This window comes from Saccopteryx leptura, chromosome 10 (assembly GCF_036850995.1).
Source record: "Saccopteryx leptura isolate mSacLep1 chromosome 10, mSacLep1_pri_phased_curated, whole genome shotgun sequence".
NCBI classification, from domain to species: domain Eukaryota; kingdom Metazoa; phylum Chordata; class Mammalia; order Chiroptera; family Emballonuridae; genus Saccopteryx; species Saccopteryx leptura.
The window spans coordinates 26,242,782-26,262,509 of record NC_089512.1 but is presented as its reverse complement, the minus strand read 5'-3'; the positions used below and the strand labels follow the sequence as shown (position 1 = coordinate 26,262,509).

The 19,728-nt window shown below is 42.8% G+C and overlaps 1 protein-coding gene across 12 annotated transcripts in view; it reads right to left on the bottom strand.

Annotated features, from left to right (window-relative positions):
• Positions 1 to 19,728, bottom strand: part of THRB (thyroid hormone receptor beta) — a 396,484-nt gene that overhangs the window by 35,445 nt on the left and 341,311 nt on the right. For all 12 annotated transcript variants that reach the window (XM_066351972.1, XM_066351977.1, XM_066351969.1 and 9 more), the window contains one exon: positions 950 to 1,050. In XM_066351972.1, the coding sequence (XP_066208069.1) occupies positions 950 to 1,050 (101 nt within the window). The remainder of the gene's footprint in view (positions 1 to 949; positions 1,051 to 19,728) is intronic.

Here is a 19,728-nt window from a genome sequence, read left to right as displayed (position 1 = left end):
AGCCAAGGCTCCATTGGAGCAAAGATGGCCTGGGCGCTGGGGATGGCTCCTTGGCCTCTGCCCCAGGTGCTAGAGTGGCTCTGGTCGCGGCAGAGCGAAGCCCCGGAGGGGCAGAGCATCGCCCCCTGGTGGACAGAGCGTCGCCCCTGGTGGGCGTGCCGGGTGGATCCCGGTCGGGCACATGCGGGAGTCTGTCTGACTGTCTCTCCCCATTTCCAGCTTCAGAAAAATACAAAAAAAATAAATAAATAAAAAAACTGTAAGTCGGCAAATGCAGGCTCACGTTCGGAAAGGGAACTAACTGACGGTTGCTGACGGGTGGGTTCTCGTTACGTTATCTCTTGAAGATCCGTCTATTGAGCATAAAATTAGCTGATGGATGACCAGAATTTCTTCCTGACTGCAGGCTGTGCAGAAAGCCAATTTAGGTAATTTCAGAACATAACTGAATTTAAGTAGTCTCAAAGACATTCCCTAATGGAGTCATTACCAGGGAGCATATTCATTCAGATAAATAGCGGGGAACAGCCTGCGGTGGGGCAGCTCTGCCTCCTCCACACACGGGAGATAAAACAGGAGGAGAAATGAGAGTTTCTCGGGATGATAACGTGTTATAATGTATTTATGCATTTTAAAACTCAAAGTGAGAATTTTGTTAATTTCTTCTTATTGTATTTCTTCTTATCTCCCTGTCTAAAAAACAAAAAACAAAACAAAGAAACCAGACATCACACTCTCCCCAAAATTCATTTAGTTATGTTCAATTTGGAAAAAAATTTAGTTCTTGAACATGCCAAAAAATGAAGAGGACAACCAGACACCCGGAAGATCACAGGCCAAGAATGTTGGCATTTGGTCCTGATTTCTGCATTCTGGTGGAGTCGTGGGCGGGGCCTGGAGGTGGGTGGAGCTCCGGAGCTCACAGGAGGGGGGGCGGGGGGGGGATTACCTTGCAGCCTTCACACGTGATGCAGCGGTAGTGATACCCCGTGGCTTTGTCCCCACACACCACACATAGCTCGTCCTTGTCTAAATAACTGGGGATGTAGCCTGTGAAGGAGGGAAAAAGAGGAGTGTGAGAAAGTAGTATCGTGTTACAGTCAAAGACACACTATAGCCAGGAGGGCAAGGAGAGGAAGGGAGGTTGGGTGGGTAACTGAGAAGGCAAGACAATTATTTTATACATTTCAATACAATTTTTGCTTTACGGTCTATATCTCCTTATCATTGAGTTTTAATTACAAAAGGTAAATAGAACATTTAACAAAAACACATTTGAAGTTGTTCCCGGGGCCTAATAGACTTTCCCAGGGTCTTATACTTACCTAGCATCTGACCTCACACCTGCAGAGCTAATAATACCAGGCCCAGGGTTGCAGAATGCCTTAGAAATAGGTGTGACCGCCCTTGCTGTGCAAGTGGGAACAGACCCAAAGGCTGTTGGAGGCAATGAATCATGCAGGGAGGCCTGGATTTGAGACCGCTGGAGTGCTCTGGACTCTGGATACCACAATCTTTTTCATAAGGCTTATTTTAGATCAGGGGTCCCCAAACTTTTTACACAGGGAGCCAGTTCACTGTCCCTCAGACCATTGGAGGGCCGGACTATAAAAAAAACTATGAACAAATCCCCATGCACACTGCACATATCTTATTTTAAAGTAAAAAAACAAAACGGGAACAAATACAGTATTTAAAATAAAGAACAAGTAAATTTAAATCAACCAACTGACCAGTATTTCAATGGGAACTATGCTCCTCTCACTGACCACCAATGAAAGCGGCGCCCCTTCTGGAAGTGCAGTGGGGGCGCATAAATGGCCTCGGGGCCGCATGCAGCCCGCGGGGCCGTAGTTTGGGGACCTCTGTTTTAGACCTTATTTGTAGAACACTTGCTCCACTTTGAAATCAAGGTACCATGCAAATGAATTCAGAGAACTTTCTAGCTGGAAAGGTCCTGGGAGACCGTCAATGACTTCTGAGGTGAACAGGCCTTCAGAAGTTTGGCCTTCCTCAGGGTCCCCCTAGAAATGAACAGCAGAGACTAAAACCTAGATTGATTAACTTCTAGTCCTCCAGGATAAGTTGTGTCGGTCTTTTTCTAAAAATAGTCTGTTGACTTGAAGTGGAATGAGTAAGGCCATCTAAAAACAAATTTGGTAAACTCGTGATGTCATGATACACAACGCAACAACGCTGGGCGGTGTGAAATAATGGAGGTTCTATTGCAGGGGTCCCCAAACTACAGCCCATGGGCCGCATGCGGCCCCCTGAGGCCATTTATCCGGCCCCCGCTGCACTTCGGAAGGGGCACCTCTTTCCTTGGTGGTCAGTGAGAGGAGCATAGTTCCCATTGAAATACTGGTCAGTTTGTTGATTTAAATTTACTTGTTCTTTATTTTAAATATTGAATTTGCTCCCATTTTGTTTTTTTACTTTAAAATAAGATATGTGCAGTGTGCATAGGGATTTGTTCATAGTTCTTTTTATAGTCCGGCCCTCCAATGGTCTGAGGTACAGTGAACTGGCCCCCTGTGTAAAAAGTTTGGAAACCCCTGTTCTATTGATTAAGAAAAAACCCCCAACCACGACAACTCTCTTTTTAGTGGTGGGTATCTTAGTTGATATCCCTTGACTCAGGAAGCTCAAGTTTAAAAAGAAAAACAGAAGCAGTATACTCCCCACCTGTCTCTTCCTCTTTTCCCTTCACTTGTAGGTGATACCCAAACCCAAGAAACAGATTCAGAAGGGCAAATTCAGTTTCATGGGAGTCAACAGTTTACCACAGAAGTATACAGCGTTAGTGAGACCAAAATATCAAAACAAGGTCTGATTTGCTGGGAGGTGGAGAAGGGAGAAGCTGGGAAAACAAAATCCTTCTTTCTCCTGATCATGGTCCCTTGTGAAGTTCTTTGACTCAGGAAACTCTTATTGGTTTTAATAAAGTTAGTTGGGGTGAAATGACCGATGACTTATACTATGTCTTACCATGATGCTTCTGTAGATATTTTGTTAAATTAGGTCACTGAGGGCTAACTTTTCATAACAAAGCCACGAAGAAAACAGAAAAAAATGAGGCCTTTACACAACGTCTTAGGAATTACTGTGTTCAGATTTTATTTACTTTTTATTCTTTAAAAATTTTTTTCCGGCCCTGGCCGGTTGGCTCAGCGGTAGAGCGTCAGCCTGGCGTGCGGGGGACCCGGGTTTGATTCCCGGCCAGGGCACATAGGAGAAGCGCCCATTTGCTCCCCCCCCCCCCCCGGCTCCTTCCTCTCTGTCTCTCTCTTCCCCTCCGGCAGCCAAGGCTCCATTGGAGCAAAGATGGCCAGGCGCTGGGGATGGCTCCTTGGCCTCTGCCCCAGGCGCTAGAGTGGCTCTGGTCGCGGCAGAGCATCGCCCCCTGGTGGGCGTGCCGGGTGGATCCCGGTCGGGCACATGCGGGAGTCTGTCTGACTGTCTCTCCCTGTTTCCAGCTTCAGAAAAATACAAAAAAAAAAAAAAATTTATTTTTCCATTGATTTGAGAAAGAGAGAGAAAGGGAGAGAGAGAGAAGCATCAACCTGTTTCATTTAGTTGTTCCATTTAGTTGCGTACTCACTGACTGGTTCTCCCACGTGACCATTGGTCGAATCTGCGACCTTTGGTGTGTAGGGTCAATGCTTTATCTACTGAGCCACCTCGTCAGGGCCCAGACTTTGTTTCTTTTTTAAAAAATGTTCCTTCTTGGGAAAGAGATAAATGACTTCAAAGTGAGATTTAGTCATGTATAGAATTATCTTTTTAAAAATCACAGCTTTTCTTAGTTTACTTCTGAATCATGGAAACCATGAGTCATCTGTTGAGTTCACTGCAAAGGTTCTAAAACTCTCATCAGACATTTTAACAAAGAGGGTTTTGGGAGGGATCTGGCTCCAAAACAGGGGACTAGAATGATTTGCATGTTCAAAAAAAAAAATCAACTATGAACTCACAAAACATTCATTTAGCATTTACTATGTGCTTAGCACTGTGCTAGGTCCTGGGAACAGAGAGCCACACAAGACATGGTTCTTTCCTTTGGGACACATACAGAGTGGGCAAGAGTAGGGCTCCAGTTGTTTGTATGGAAAATGATACAGTCATTTATAAATAATAATACAAGAATAAGTTTTGTGTTTCACGTACTTACAACTGTAAACCTACTTTTGCCCCACCCTGTACATGTAAGCAACAGAGTCCTGTGTTTTCAGTTCTGGTCACTTCTCACTGAGACAAAAATGGTGTAAATGGAGGAACGAACAGGAAAAGATGCTCAACACCACTGTGAGGAAATACAAACCGAAAGCACAATGAGCTACCAATTAGCATACTTCAGGGTGGTTACAGTGAAAATGACAGAAAATAACAAATGTTGGTGAGGACACAGAGAAATTGGAACCCTTAGGTATTGCTAGTAGAGATGCAAAATGTGCTTTGGAAAAACAGTTTGGCGGGTCTTCAGAGGGTTCAACATGCAAGGACACAGCAATTCCACTCCTAGATATCTACCCGGCGGAACTGGAAGGAGATGTCCATAACAAAACCTGGTACGTGACTGTTCAAAGCAGCACTATTTATAATATCCAATAGGTAGAAACAACCCAAAGGTCCATCTAGTGGTGAGTAGATAAACAAAATGTGGTATAGCTGCACAATGGAATATTATTCAGGGATAAAAAGGAATGAAGTACTGGGATATGTGACAAAATAGATTCATCTTGAAAACTTTATACTACAATGAAAGATACCAGACATGAAAGGCCACTACTATATGATTCCATTTACATGAAATGTCCAAAAAATGAGCAAATTCATAGATACAGAAAATAGATTAGTGGTTGCCAAAGCCTGGCGGGGGGGGGGGGGGCAAAGGGGAGGGGATAATGAGAAGTGACTGATAAAAAACACAATGTTTCTTTTTCGGTTAATGAAAATGTTCTGGAGTTGTTTAGTATTGAGGGTAACACAATTCGGTGCATGTACTAAACTTCACTGAATGAAAACCCTTTGTTTTATATGGGCGTATTTTGCACACTTCACAGGTATGTGAATTTTATGGTATGTGAAATATATCTCAATAAAGCTGTTATTAAACAGAGATGAAGAAAATAAAAGGGTGGCTCCATTTGATAAACACTGATATAGGTCAGGGGTCGGGAACCTATGGCTTGTGAGCCAGATGTGGCTCTTTTGATGGCTGCATCTGGCTCGCAGACAAATCTTTAATAAAAAAAATAATGTTATAAATATAAAACATTCTCATGTATTATAATCCATTCATTTCCTACTGCTCATGTTCATGGTTGCGGGTGGCTGGAGCCAATCACAGCTGTCCTCCGGGACAACACCAAATTTTTATTGGATAATGCATAACATACACGGGTTGTTGTATGGCACTCATGGAATTACATTTTAAAATATGTGGCTTTCATGACTCTCTCAGCCAAAAAGGTTCCTGACTCCTGATATAGGTAATACTACGTATGGGCTAGGCAATGTGCCAAAGATCTAAGGATGACTAAATTCCTTACCAAGTCCAGATTATTAAAATAAAAAGTAATACAGTTCATTATAGAAAAATGGAAAGACATAAATTAGCAAAACACAAATGTACCTGGCAGCTCTCTACCACAGAGGTAACTACTGTAGCATCTTGGTGTTTCTTCAACTCAGTGGAGTATGTGAGACTGTGGTGTGTATGTGCTGTGTGTGCACTGAAACACATTCTTATAAAACACAAAGTAACCCAGTGATTAGAACATGACGCCTTTCAGGGAGAGGCAAACGGAATAGACAATACCAAGGTTGTCAGGGAAAGCCGCCTCTCGCATACAGAGGTTATGTACATTGAGCAGAGTAACGGCTTCTGAGTTCTTGGTATCAAGAGCAGATGGCAGAAAGAAGGGAGGAAGCAGGGCAGGTCATTTCCTTCTAACAATAGATGTTCCGGTACCAATGATAATACAGTTAGACAGTGTGTTGCTGGTGGGACGTGCCTTGGGAGGGCCGGAGAACGTTACCCAGAGTTAGGAAGATGCAGGTCCCTCACCACCTCTCACCTACCTCACTACGACCTGCCTGCTGTATCCTGCGGTGTTGGCCGTGGGACACCGGATGCCTGTACCTCAACAGCTTACGTGGATGGTTGAACTGTTTGACCTTTAAGGTTCCTGTTAACCTGGAATTCCATGACAATTCCATCTGAGAGTGAAATGGACTCTTTCTGTTTTCTGAATGCTAGCCTGATGGATGCTTTGCTCTCTTATTTTTCCTGGATTAGCTTCTTGGTGGTGGATGAATAGGTGATTAAGTCTTTAGTTAAATCATTAAAACTCCTACAGAAACATCCACTTAAGTTGGCAGCAATTGATTACCTGACCATATTTAGTGTACCCTACCAAACTCTTTCTTTTCTCTAACATATTAAACTCAGAACCACCTTATTTGCCCCAAACAGTCATTACAGGCAATGACACATCAATCATTATGCCTAAATCCATTATCCATCATGAAATAATGTCCATTAGGGATTAACCTTTCACATGTAATGCATAGGAAGGTGGGGATTCCCTTAAGGTTGCTGAATAGACTTGATAACATCATGTGCTAACCAAGTCTCCTAGAGCAGTGGTCCCCAACCCCCTGGCTGCGTACCGGTACTGGTCCATGGGCCATTTGGTACCGGTCCGCAGAGAAAGAATAAATAACTTACATTATTTCCATTTTATTTATATTTAAGTCTGGACGATGTTTTATTTTTTAAAAATGACCAGATTCCCTCTGTTACATCTGTCTAAGACTCACTCTTGACGCTTGTCTCAGTCATGTGATACATTTCTCCGTTCCACCCTAAAGGCCGGTCCGTGAAAATATTTTCTGACATTAAACCGGTCCGTGGCCCAAAAAAGATTGGGGACCACTGTCCTAGAGAACTGAACCACCTCCTGCTCTCTGACCCCAGGGTCTCCATCTTTGTCCTTTCCCAGGACCACCAGGCGCGCCACACGCTGGTGATACGCACAGCCAGGCGACATGCACGTGGAGTACTAGTTCTGTTGCCAGGTGTGGACGCTAACTGGATGTCAGTATTGGGTTCTGTCTAGAAACAAATATGAGAAACATAATCCTGGGAGCCACATGGCTCAGCTGAGAATTGTTTCTGCATGTTATGTCAGTGACTGTCAAAGGAGCATGGTTCATATGCCCAGAAAACAATTAAGACCTAGGATGATATGTGCTAGTTCACGGATGATATATTTCCCCCGGCTTTTATATATTTGCATACATTATTTTTTAGACTCATAAACTATCCTGCCACTTTATCAAGCATATTATTATAAAAGCAAACTCCAGCTGTTTGTTCAATAAAGGACTTTTAAAGTTGTTTTTTTTTTTTTTTAAAGTTGGCCTTAGGCCATGTCTGATTAATTGAGAAGTACTATCCTGCATATAAAATAGGTTGACATGGTAAAATATTGCTCACATTTCTTTTTGCATTTTTTATTAGCAGCTATATTAAGATACAATTCACATACCATACAAATCAATGGCTTTTAACATAGTCACAGAGTTGTGAAATTGCCACAATTAATTTTAGAACATTTTCATCATCCCAGAAAGAAACCCTGTACCTTTAGAAGTCAGCCCCCACCCCTCCCATCCACTCCACCCATTCTGCCCTAAGAAACGACAAATCTAACTTCTATTTCTCTATAGCAGGGGTCCCCAAACTATGACCCGCAGGCCGCATGCGGCCCCCTGAAGCCATTTATCCGTCCCCCGCTGCACTTCCAGAAGGGGCACCTCTTTCATTGGTGGTCATTGAGAGGCGCACATTGACCATCTCATCAGCCAAAAGCAGGCCCATAGTTCTCATTGAAATACTGGTCAGTTTGTTGATTTAAATTTACTTGTTCTTTATTTAAAATGTATTTGTTCCCATTTTGTTTTTTTACTTTAAAATAAGATATGTGCAGTGTGCATAGGGATTTGTTCATAGTTTTTTTTTTATAGTCTGGCCCTCCAACGGTCTGAGGGACAGTGAACTGGCCCCCTGTGTAAAATGTTTGGGGACCCCTGCTCTATAGATTTGCCTATTCTGGACATTTCATATAAACGAGATCACACAAAGTGTGGTCTTTTGTGATTGGCTTTCCACCTAGCATAATGCTTTCAAGGCGTATACATGTTGTTGTGGCTAACTCTAGTTTTAAAAACACTTGATTCTCAGAGGGACTTGGCACGTGGAAGGGGAAAGCTGAGTACATGGCACTCACAGTCATGCCATAGGTCATAGCTTGGCTTTTAGGCTGGCGCTGGATCCAAGGGTTTCCTGTGGATGTGTAAAATCAGAAGGCTGGCCAGGTTAATTCTTTTCAGTGAGGTATAACAACATCTCAGGTCCTAGGGGAAGAAACTCGGGCACCTCTTGCCACCTTGGCAGACAGAGTCTTTGGGGAATAGATTAAGACCTAGGTCGATTCATCTTGATGGAAGATGTAAAGCAGAAGTCGCTGCCTAGGATGAAAGGTCTAGCAGAAGGGGAGAGGAGCTGAGCTCGGAGACCATTTCCAGTCTGGCTGATCACACCTTCTGCATGAGACCATCTGCCCAGGAGAAGCAGCCCTGGCATCTAGAAGGAGCAGTGGTCATCACTGGCAGCAAGACATACTTTGAGCAGTTCAGATACCTGAAGAGAGTCCATTTTCTGATTCACCTTGTAGGACTATCAGCTTACAGCCAGCAAAGGACCCAGCTAATGTTCTAAAATCAGGATAGTGGATGAGACTATTTTAATACTCCTAGGGGAGCTAAGTCATTAGCATGTTTAGTTAATCTTCCAATTTTATATTGAACCTCTCCGGTTCACCCCACAGCACAGACCCTTCTGAGTGAAGTCCTTTTCCCACTGGCACCTTCTTCCCTATGTCATTTCTGTATCTTTTAGCCTTTCCCAACACGCTAATTCTGATTCCTTTTACATTTGATTCTTGATATTAGGCACCAAGTTTTGCATCATGTTAATCTTTAACCCTTGGATAAACAATATATCCATCCATCCATCCATCCATCCATCACCAATCCATCCATTTATTTAACAAACATGTATGGGCCTGGTGTGTAAGACACTGGGTACAAACTTGAAACAGCATGAGCTTAAAAGGCATTCTTCCATCGCTGTCCGTAACTCCCCAGCAGAGGTGCCCAGAGGCTCCCACTTCACAAAACCTTTCCTCGGAATAACAACTGTCTTACTGTTCTCACGTCTGTCCTCGTGGAATCACTGCGCATCTTTGCTTTACATCTTGCCCTCTGGCTGGCTGGGTCTTTGTTGTTGGGGACATTCGACACTGGAGTGTCACAAGTTTTTAAATTTTAGGTACAGACATAAAGGAGGACCAGGTTGGAGGTGAGAGGAAGACAAAGGGGAGAGGACATGATGACAAGGAGCAAAGCAGGTTTCAGATTGTTTCTTTTGACTCAAGACTTCCTGAGACTAAAATATAATAATTTTAGGGCTTGGCTTGGGCATAATACAGTTTTTTTTAATTTTTTTATTTTATTTATTCATTTTTTTAGAGAGGAGAGAGAGACAGAGAGAGAGAGAGAGAGACAGGGGGGCGGAGCTGGAAGCATCAACTCCCATATGTGACTTGACCAGGCAAGCCCAGGGTTTTGAACCGGTGACCTCAGCATTTCCAGGTCGACGCTTTATCCACTGCGCCACCACAGGTCAGGCCATAATACAGTTTTGTTCACAAAAAAAGAATCTTCCTTCTTCCTGTCCCCGTAGACTCAGGTTCTCAGTAGCTGACATGACCTTTCAATCTACAATTAGAGCTAGACCATTTGAAGATGTAAATCACTAGGAAAGGGAACAGATTGGTATAATAAGTTTCTGTCAAAATTTTAAGCACAAGGGTACACACACTGGCAGTCTGCAGTGTCTGGCTTACAGAGTGTTTAAAAAAAAAATCTCAGCCAATTTTTAAAACTAAGAGATGTCATATAAAACCCAGATTTCTAGCTGAATGTGAAAAATGGGAAGATCTGGCTATGCTAAGCCCAAATTTTCACAGGGCAGCAGTCACCTGAACTGAGAGAGGCAGCCCACCCCGGAGAGCGTCGCGTTTCCTAGTTCCCCATGGTCAGCACGGTGCCTACACGGCCCCAGCTCGGAGGCGAAATGTCAGGTGCCATTTACGCTCATTCTTGCATTGCGTCTTTTTATAAGATACATTTCACAGAATGTTTACCTTTGTCAAGTCGGAAGACAAAAGTGATTCAAGAAAAATGAAAGAGAATACATATTTTTTTGGAAGAGAAAAATATTCTTATAATACATAAACAATGAATGTGCTGGTTGAAAATTTTCATTCAGCCATCCTTATCAAACAACCGTGTCTCTCTCATTGATCTCAGCTCTCTGGTGCTTTTAGGCATTAGAGTTTTAGAACTCTGGTACTAATGGGGTAAAAAGCAGGAAGGTAGTCTGACCTGTGGTGGCTCAGTAGATAAAGCACCGGCCTGGAACGCTGAGGTCGCCAGTTTGAAACCCTGGGCTTGCCTGGTCAAGGCACATGTGGGAGTTGATGCTTCCTGCTCCTCCCCCCTGCTTCTCTCTCTCTCAAACGGATAAATAAAAAAAGCAGGAAGGTAAAGTTAATTAGAAACGTGGGGAAGGGCAGGGGAGTGGGAAGGGTCACTGGCAATGGGAACAAGCTGTCTCTGATTTTGTGTGAAGAGTTCATGTATGGCACTGGGTTTACACAGAACCCTGACAGTTATTTCATGTCCTGCACATCTGAGAAAAATGTTTGCCTTTTCTTGATCTGAAAATCCATTCAGAATGAGATTCAAGGTTATACTTCTGAAAATGGGGGCTCTCAGCTCTTCAGCTTGACGTTAAATGAGTGCGGCTACATCGTGATCAGGATAACATCATTGCCCTTATAAACTCTGCCGGTCTCCCTGCAGGCACGCCCTGCCATCGTGGTAGGCGCACACTTCACGGAGGAGGAAGAAAAGGGAAAGGAGGCTACTGGCTTCAGGGTGCTAATGATCTAGATGAAGTTGACACAAACAAGCATATATCATGAAGAAGACCTAAATTCAGGCTACGGGAAGGCTCTGCAACAGTTATGTGAGTAGCATGTTGCAGGTCCATCTATATGTCTATGTATGCTCAAGTATACTACTCCATGTTGAAACAACTTAATCTGCAAAAGTCTAAGCCTTTCTATAGGAAAAGGGAGGAGGGATTTGCACATTACAAAAAACCCATTACTACAGATGGTCTCTAAATATTCAGTTCTTTTAACATAGTGGTTCTCAAGCAGGGATGACTTGACCCCAGCTGGACATTTGGCAATATCAGGAGACAGTGTTGATTGTCACAACTGGAAAAGGGGGCATTGCGTGCTACTGACATCTACTGCACAGGGACTAGGGACGCTGCTAGACATCCTCCAAGGCTCAGGACAGTCCTCACAGCAAAGAACCACTTAGCCCCAAATATCAAGTGTCAAGGCTGAGAAATTGGTCTAATTCCCATTATATATCATTTCTTTTCTTTTGAAAAAGGTGATTTGCACACATGATTTAGTGCCATTATATCAAACAAGGGGCACCTGCATTTGAATGAGGTGCTGATTAAATAGAAGCAGCTACTGTTAGTGACCTGAGTTAGTGACCTGAGGTGATGGGGGCCAGGAACAGCAGGCTGCACACTGCCCGTGTGGCTGGCAGTGGGTGGTAGGTGGGACAAGAAGCATCATTGGTTCACAGATGAGGGGGCAGTATGGCAGAGAGAGGAACATGTGGAGAAACGGGCCCAGATTTCGGGAACTGAGAGTGTGGACCAAAGCACAAAGCCAGAAACAAAATGGAACTCTTAGGGACAGGATGAGTTGGTGGAGTTAGTGTTGGATCTAACAGGTCACGGAAAAGGGCCTGAATGTTGAAGAGAAGCGTGTGATGGGTGCAGAGGGCAGGGGAGGACCGCCACTGAGTGGCTGGAAGCAGAAGTCTTTGAGGGAGATGAGGGGTGAACATGGGGAGAAGAGGCTGGGATAATGCGGCGGGAAGCTGCTGCAGATAAGGAAAGGGGGCGACGTGGGGTGACTGCTGGAAAAGCACATCCTGGGAGCCTCCGAGAGAAGCGAGGAAATGCGTGAAGCGGCTAGTACAGAGGGAGCTGAGATGACAGTGGTACCAAGGACAGCGCACGGGAGCTCAGCAGCTCTAAGGGTCCGGAAAGGAAGAATACGCATAGCACTAAGAGGGCACTGGCCCTTAGTATCAGTACAGGAAGTAGGGGGTCACAAAAGCTGGACCAGAGCACGTAGTAGAGTGGGAAGCAATTGGACATCAGGCTGAATGCACCTGAATGCTAGGAGCTGAGAAAAAAGTTTTGAGTTTGTGGGGAAGTATTCCCAGAGAGATGGGAGGCGGTGGACATGAGCCTGAATGCGGGAAATAAGTAGCACCCACATTCTCTCCCAGGCCTGGCAGGCATCTGACTTCAGTCTCTTGTAACACCTTGAACTCCTGCTATAGCTTTCACTGTGAGGAATGGCAGTGAGTTCTCTAGAATGAGGTTAGGCCATCCATTGAAATCTCCGAAGGACATGCCTTTGACAAGCCAGATACCTAATTCTCAGGAAAGAAAAGAAAGAAGAGCCAGCTCATGCTTTTGTCTGCACTTGGACTTGGTTTGAAAACTACTGCTGTTTCTTACCTTGCTCCCATTTCTGGGAGCTGAGAGGCACTTTCATTTAACTTTTTGAATCGTGAGAAGGTCATGTATTCTTAAAAAATGGCTCTATTGTTTTCTGAAGTGGTGCTGTCTCTTAGTAGCATATGGCTGGCAGTGTCTAATTTGAATCCTAACCTTACGTAAGCATCTCTATAATTATATAAGCATTGTAGGAAAATCTGCAGTTGCATTAACCTCTTAAGAATTATTACATTTTAAAGACATGATGTCTGTCACAATTCCTGGGTTGACTGATCATATATCTGTTTAAATAAAGAAATTCAACCAGAGAGGAAAAATAGAGATGGGAGGGGGAGAAAGAAGAAGACTGAGGGAGAGAGAGATTGAGGGATAGTGGTAGGGGGGGGGGAGAGACAGAGGAAAGAAGAGGAGAAGGGTGGGGAAGGGAGGAACTATTGAGAAAGAAAAATTGAAATAGTGTGCAACCGCCTCATATTCAAGTTCATGGTTAGGAATGATTATGCGATGGGACTCGTAAATCTTCCCATCTTTTGGGTTTCCTCTCCTGCCTGCCTCTCACTAGACCAAGTGTGATTAGCATTTAAGGGTACCTGTTTCTCATGCAACATTTTGTTTTCTGGGCAGACTTTGAAACCCCCCCCCCCATCACCAATTCTATGATATAGCAATCCTCTAACTTTAAAAGAGGCCAAGGAAATTCTAATTAGAGATCATATTTCTTTGGGCTTAACTCCTCTTTTTAATCTAAGCCTCTTGATGTGGACCACTTCAAACATCCCAGCCTTACCATTTAATTTCCATTTTAATGTCTGCACGAGTCTTCATACCAAGTCAACAGCCCACAGGACATGAAAAAAGATTTAGATTCCTGTCCCCAAGACCAAGGGGGCAATGAAAGCAGACTCAGAAGGAACCGTTTTATATAGAGTTTCGGCTTCAGTTACTCATCTTTCTCTGTGCAACACATAAAATGGCTACTGAACAAGAACACGTGCAATCAAAGCCAAACCGAAACCGAACAGGACAAACACACCCCATTTCCTCGATCTTGGTTCCAAAACAGAAGATTCTTTTTTCTCTTGGACATGATCACCCATTCTGACGCAAACACAAAAGCAACTTTGTGGACATGCAGTTCCTATGAAGATGGCACACTGAATGTTTGGGGACTTTGGAATGCTATTGTAATTTCTTGTGGAAAAAGCCAGTCACTTCCTCACCTCATACAAAAGACATCAATTTTAACTGCGGAAACCATGGCCACAAAGAAGACACAATACTGGGGCAGCCAGTTCCCCTCCATTTGATTTCCAAACTTACTCCCTTTCCTTCTGAGCAGAGGCCAGAGAGAAGTCTACCAGTGGAGCTGGCTGCAATGACCAACTTTTCAAAATTGCTTGATGTTAGAGAGACAGATAGAGGAAGGGGGGGGGGGGGAGAGAGAGAGAGAGAGAGAGAGGGAGAGAGAGAGAGGTCATTCATTTGTTGACCCACTTAGTTGTGTATTCATTGGCCACTTTCTATATGTGCCCTGACTGCGGCTCAAACCCACAACCCTGGTATTTTGGGATGATGCTCTAACCCAGCATTAGTCCCCAAACTTTTTACACAGGGGGCCAGTTCACTGTCCCTCAGACCACTGGAGGGCCGGACTATAAAAAAAACTATGAACAAATCCCTATGCACACTGCACATATTTTATTTTAAAGTAAAAAAACAAAACAGGAACAAATACAATATTTAAAATAAAGAACAAGTAAATTTAAATCAACAAACTGACTATTATTTCAATGGGAACTATGCTCCTCTCACTGACCACCAATGAAAGAGGTGCCCCTTCCGGAAGTGCGGTGGGGGCCGGATAAATGGCCTCAGGGGGCTGCATGTGGCCCGCGGGCCGTAGTTTGGGGACCCCTGCTCTAACCCAATTGAGCTAACTGGCTAGAGCCATAATGGCTGATTTTAATTTAACAAATCATGTCTAGGTTACTTAAACGACAGAAAAAAAAAGGAGCTTGTCTATTCTGAGTAATAGCTATGGTGCTTTTAATTTGTCTCTAACTTTTAAAAATTAAATATGTGCTTCCTCATATTCTGTATGAAAAATAAGACAGACGTATTCTGCATTGCAGCCCTCCTCAGTGTGAAAATTACATTGGCTCCCTGCCAATTCTTGAAGTCTTATTTTAAATCAGATCCAATGAACTGAATTCTGACTCTTCCTTAGTTTGTGTTGTCAATGCTTCAGGAGCTTGATAACTTTTTTCCCTCCTGGCTATAAATATAAAAACAGAGAGAAATACACAGAAAGTTAAAAGTCATGCTAAAGTCGACCATTAAGATAACCAGTCTTAATACTAGGTTCTGCAGGTAGCTTTCTTTTATTTCATATTTGTGTACTTAAACCACACTTAAAAAAAACAAACCAAGAAGATTACGGTTGTTCTCTAGATACTACAAAATTCCAATTCCAATTAAAGGCCAGAGAATAAGCCATCCTTAAGAAATTATAAGACAAGTTAAGACAGCTGTATCAGTGAAGAGTTTATAGAGCTGTAATGACAGCGACAAACACAGATGAAGCAATTATGAGTTTCATGAAAATAGATAAAAATCCGATTGGAATAATGAGGCCCCTGCCCCACTGAACACCTGTTTATAGTCTTTATTTGGCCTTAAGGAGATACTACTGGTGTCCTCCAGCAACCACAAAAATCAATAATGGATCAATACGGATCAACATGTTGGGTACGACCTTTTGTCCTAAGAGACAGTTAACAGCTGGGTTTAGTGTTACTGGGATTTACTTAAAGACTTGGAACAGTAAATGATGGCGCATTGAAGAATATTTGCCTGCTTTGATTTAGTGGCTTTGGCAGGTGGCAGTAGCCTTTCAATGGCATATGGCTTTGAGAAATTACATCAATATATGCATACAATATCCTAACCTCTAGTTCATGTGTCAACTTAATTAGGAAAGAATCCCTGGTATTATTACATTTTATAAGCAAATATTCTCCAGTGCTAGTTGAAGAAAATATAGTGGAAAGACAAAAAAAAAAAAAAAAGCATGCAGAGATTTTTTTTTTCAGAATAATGGAATGCCAAATAAAGAGACACCGATACTTGCTAATGATCCTGCATCATTAAGAAAGGTATATATCCAGATACGTCTGATGAGGTGATGTTACCTTCTTCTTTTCAAAGATAAATTACTTATAGACATAATATTTAAAGGAATAGAAAGCACACAACTCAATCTAACCCCAGTGTTCTCATTAGGGAACTTGTGTGATGTGCCCCTTGCAATAAATAAGAAATTCTGATGCCCCTTGAAAGGATGGAAAACTAAATGAAAATGCAGCTGAACAAGTCTGAATATGTTTTATGCTCTAATCCTCTTCACATTTCATATTTGGAAGTTCTAGAATAGCACGGAAAACATAAACACAGTATATGGTCAATACTAAACCGGGATTTTAGATTTAGTTTGCATTCTATTTTTTTTTTTTTAGCTTTTGTTTATTTGTTTTCAAAACAGGCTACTATTAATTATAGTCACATTAAAAAAAAGCAAAAGATAATCTTTGTAGAAGCCACCTCAAATAAGCCACATTCTGTTTTAATGTAATTGCACAGAGAGAAATTCACGTTGAAAGATCAATAGGCATCATATTCTTGCAAATTACAGAAACCTGTGAATTTGGTTTCCCATGCAATATCTAGTAGATTGTCCACAGAAAAAAATGAGTTTCTGGTATATTTGCACTGTAATTTGAGCTCTTTTAGAAAGCAGTTTCTATCTGGCATTTGCCACTAAGTTCCTGAAGAACTACCTGTTTGCCTCTTTTATTTTACTCTTTTGGTAATATGAGAAGTACTCTTTTAATAGAAAGTTTAGCAGCATTGCTAATACACAGCCTCTGTGAAAATAAATGGATATGGCACTTGTTTCAACATTGGATATGTTGAAGGGTATTTCATTTACTTTCATATAGAGAGTTCATTTGACATGTTTGCACACACGTCAAACTTTAGGTACACAAGGGCTATATAAAAAGTATCAGTTTCTGAGCTTTACATTCTCACAGCCTGGTATGGTCACAAGAAGATTCTTTACTGTTTACATGGATAAGTAAATGCATTAAAATGAATACTTACAAGTCCTAACATATCAACATCATCGTAATATCAAAAAAAAAATCACTGAAATATTTTGCCAGTAAATTAAAATAAACTTTTAATACGAAGTGCCAAGAAAAAGTCAAATGAGTTTTTTAACCTGAACCTGAACCCTGGAGAATTATCCCACTTCAAACACCACAGTACTTATTCACCATGGGGAAGCTTTTCACATTTTTTTTTCCTGTTTCTTTAGCAAAGGAGCTGACATTAATCACTTGGGGCAATATCTATATATATACTCCCACCTCTCTCCATATATATATATATATATATATATATATATATATATATATATATATATATATGGACCCCTTTCACTCACCCAAGCAACCTCTCTTTACTGCTGTTTTTAATTTCAAACATTCAGCATTCAAGTCAAATATTTAATAAAGCTTATGCAAACTGTCACTTTAACACACAATGGAAAACTTTAAATCAATTTAGGTAAAAATGGTCCCTACCTTTTTTTTGAGAGTAAGATGGCGACTGCCCTTGAGAAAAAGTAGGTTTTTCTTCAGTGAAATATTCAGGTTGGCTGTATTGATTCAGGGCCATGTCCAAGTCAGAGTCCTTGATTTTCAGCATGTTTCCAGGGTAACTACAGGTATAAGGCTGATTCACTGCCCAGGCCTGTTCCATATATATGTTGTTACTGGGCACAGCCTGAGCGCTGCACCCACTGTAACCCGGACTATCTTCAAAATACGCGTAATAATCAGTGGCCTGCATGTAGCAATTGCTGCTGGCAGCTGGGTGCACCTCATAGAGTTCTTGCATACAGTAGTTCATTTTGTTATCCTGGTTCAGTTTCTACTTTACATATACACGCACTCTATGCATGCATTCACCAGCCGGGCATATATGCCGAGCAGCATGCATCCGTACCCATGAAACGAGAAAGGGAGATGAATAAACACCACCACCAACACAGCCACCCAGCCTGCTTTACTTGGGAATAGCACCCGATGTGCTAAAATCCTACTTAGATTGAGGTGTCTTTGGAGCTCTCCTGCCATTCAAACATATTGGAAAGCAGATTTCTGGCTATCCAAGGTCTTAAGCTGCGAATGCAGCTAATTCTTGGGGGAAGACGGCAGGCAGGTAGGGATGGCCTCCACCCAGCGAGAGGCGTGAGAGCAAGAATGTCCCCATTGCTCTGTAAGCTGGGAGGATTCATTTTATAGGCTGTTTTTAACCCCTTTCAACATGATTAGAAAATGATTACCCATTGTTATGTCACTTTGGTGGACAACTTAAGCATGAAATGTTATCAAGACATCTCAGGGTCTCTATCCTTGGATACACAGAAAATCCAAAAATCAATAATCTAGTTTATTAGCATGAACCAGAGAAAATCCAGCCGTAAAGAGCCTGATGACTGACTCCAGAACATTAATCCGGTCACACACACGTTAGTGGTTCAATCTGTCGTTGAATGTTACTGATCGGCTTTCCGTACCAGGATCCACCCACTTCCCTAATGACACACAGGTCCCACAGGGTTTTAAAACGTGCTGTGGAGAGCCCTGGCCGGTTGGCTCAGTGGTAGAGCGTCGGCCTGGTGTGCAGAAGTCCCGGGTTCGATTCCCAGCCAGGGCACACAGGAGAAGCGCCCATCTGCTTCTCCACCCCTCCCCCTCTCCTTCCTCTCTGTCTCTCTCTTCCCCTCCCGCAGCGAGGCTCCAGTGGAGCAAAGATGGCCTGGGCGCTGGGGATGGCTCCTTGGCCTCTGCCCCAGGCACTAGAGTGGCTCTGGTCGCAAAAGAGCAATGCCCCGGAGGGGCAGAGCATCGCCCCCTGGTGGGCAGAGCGTCGCCCCCTGGTGGGTGTGCCGGGTGGATCCCGGTCGGGCGCATGCGGGAGTCTGACTGTCTCTCCCCATTTCCAGCTTCAGAAAAAACAAACAAACAAACAAACAAACAAACAAAAACCAACCAAAACCAAAAATGTGCTGTGGAGAGCCACATTCGAAAATGCCACTGGCGTCTGAGTGAGTTCTATTTTGTTTTATGCACCTGATAATTTCCTACATCATTAGCACTAATCTACAGGAGACTTAAAGCTTAAATGACCCGCTCATTCTGCCTTTCGGTTTCGTTTATTATGCATAAGGGAGAGAGAGCACACGGGGATACCCTTAAATGGAGACTACTTCTCTTTCACAACACTTCCCCATCTGTTTGTGCTTAACAGCACTCTCAACTGTCGTATGTGGAAAACTGAGCACCCCATCATTTTATCGCCATTCAGATCTGCTTCTGAGGCTATTATGAAGCATAGTTGAGATTTAAGTAGTATTCACCCACTTGACAAGTAAAGATAGTGATCCAAACAGGAATAGCAAACAAATATCAAATTAGACCAAAGTGCTTGCGATGGTGGTTCCTGATGGTATTTTCTCCATGCAGATGATGGTTAACATACGTGTGTCCATATATATGTGTGTGTTCTAGGGGGTGATGCAGGTAAGGGCGGAAGCTGCTTTCTTTGCATCTAAGGGTTCTTCCTCTTTCTTCCAGAGACTCAGTTTGCAGGGCTGGGCTTCAGACAGTGACATTATGTTTGGGTTCCTGCTGGTCTACAAATGTGTGACCTTGTTGGTATGTCCCTCCCAAGGGACCACAGCAATACAATATTGTATTGTATTGTATTCAACAGTGAGATGTCAGCTTTGGACATGAAGCTCCAGTTAACTGCAGCTTGGAATTCTGGGACAGGCATATAACAGGAGAAAGGAGGGTATTACCATCATTCAACAAACATCTACGGGGTGTCTGTTAAGT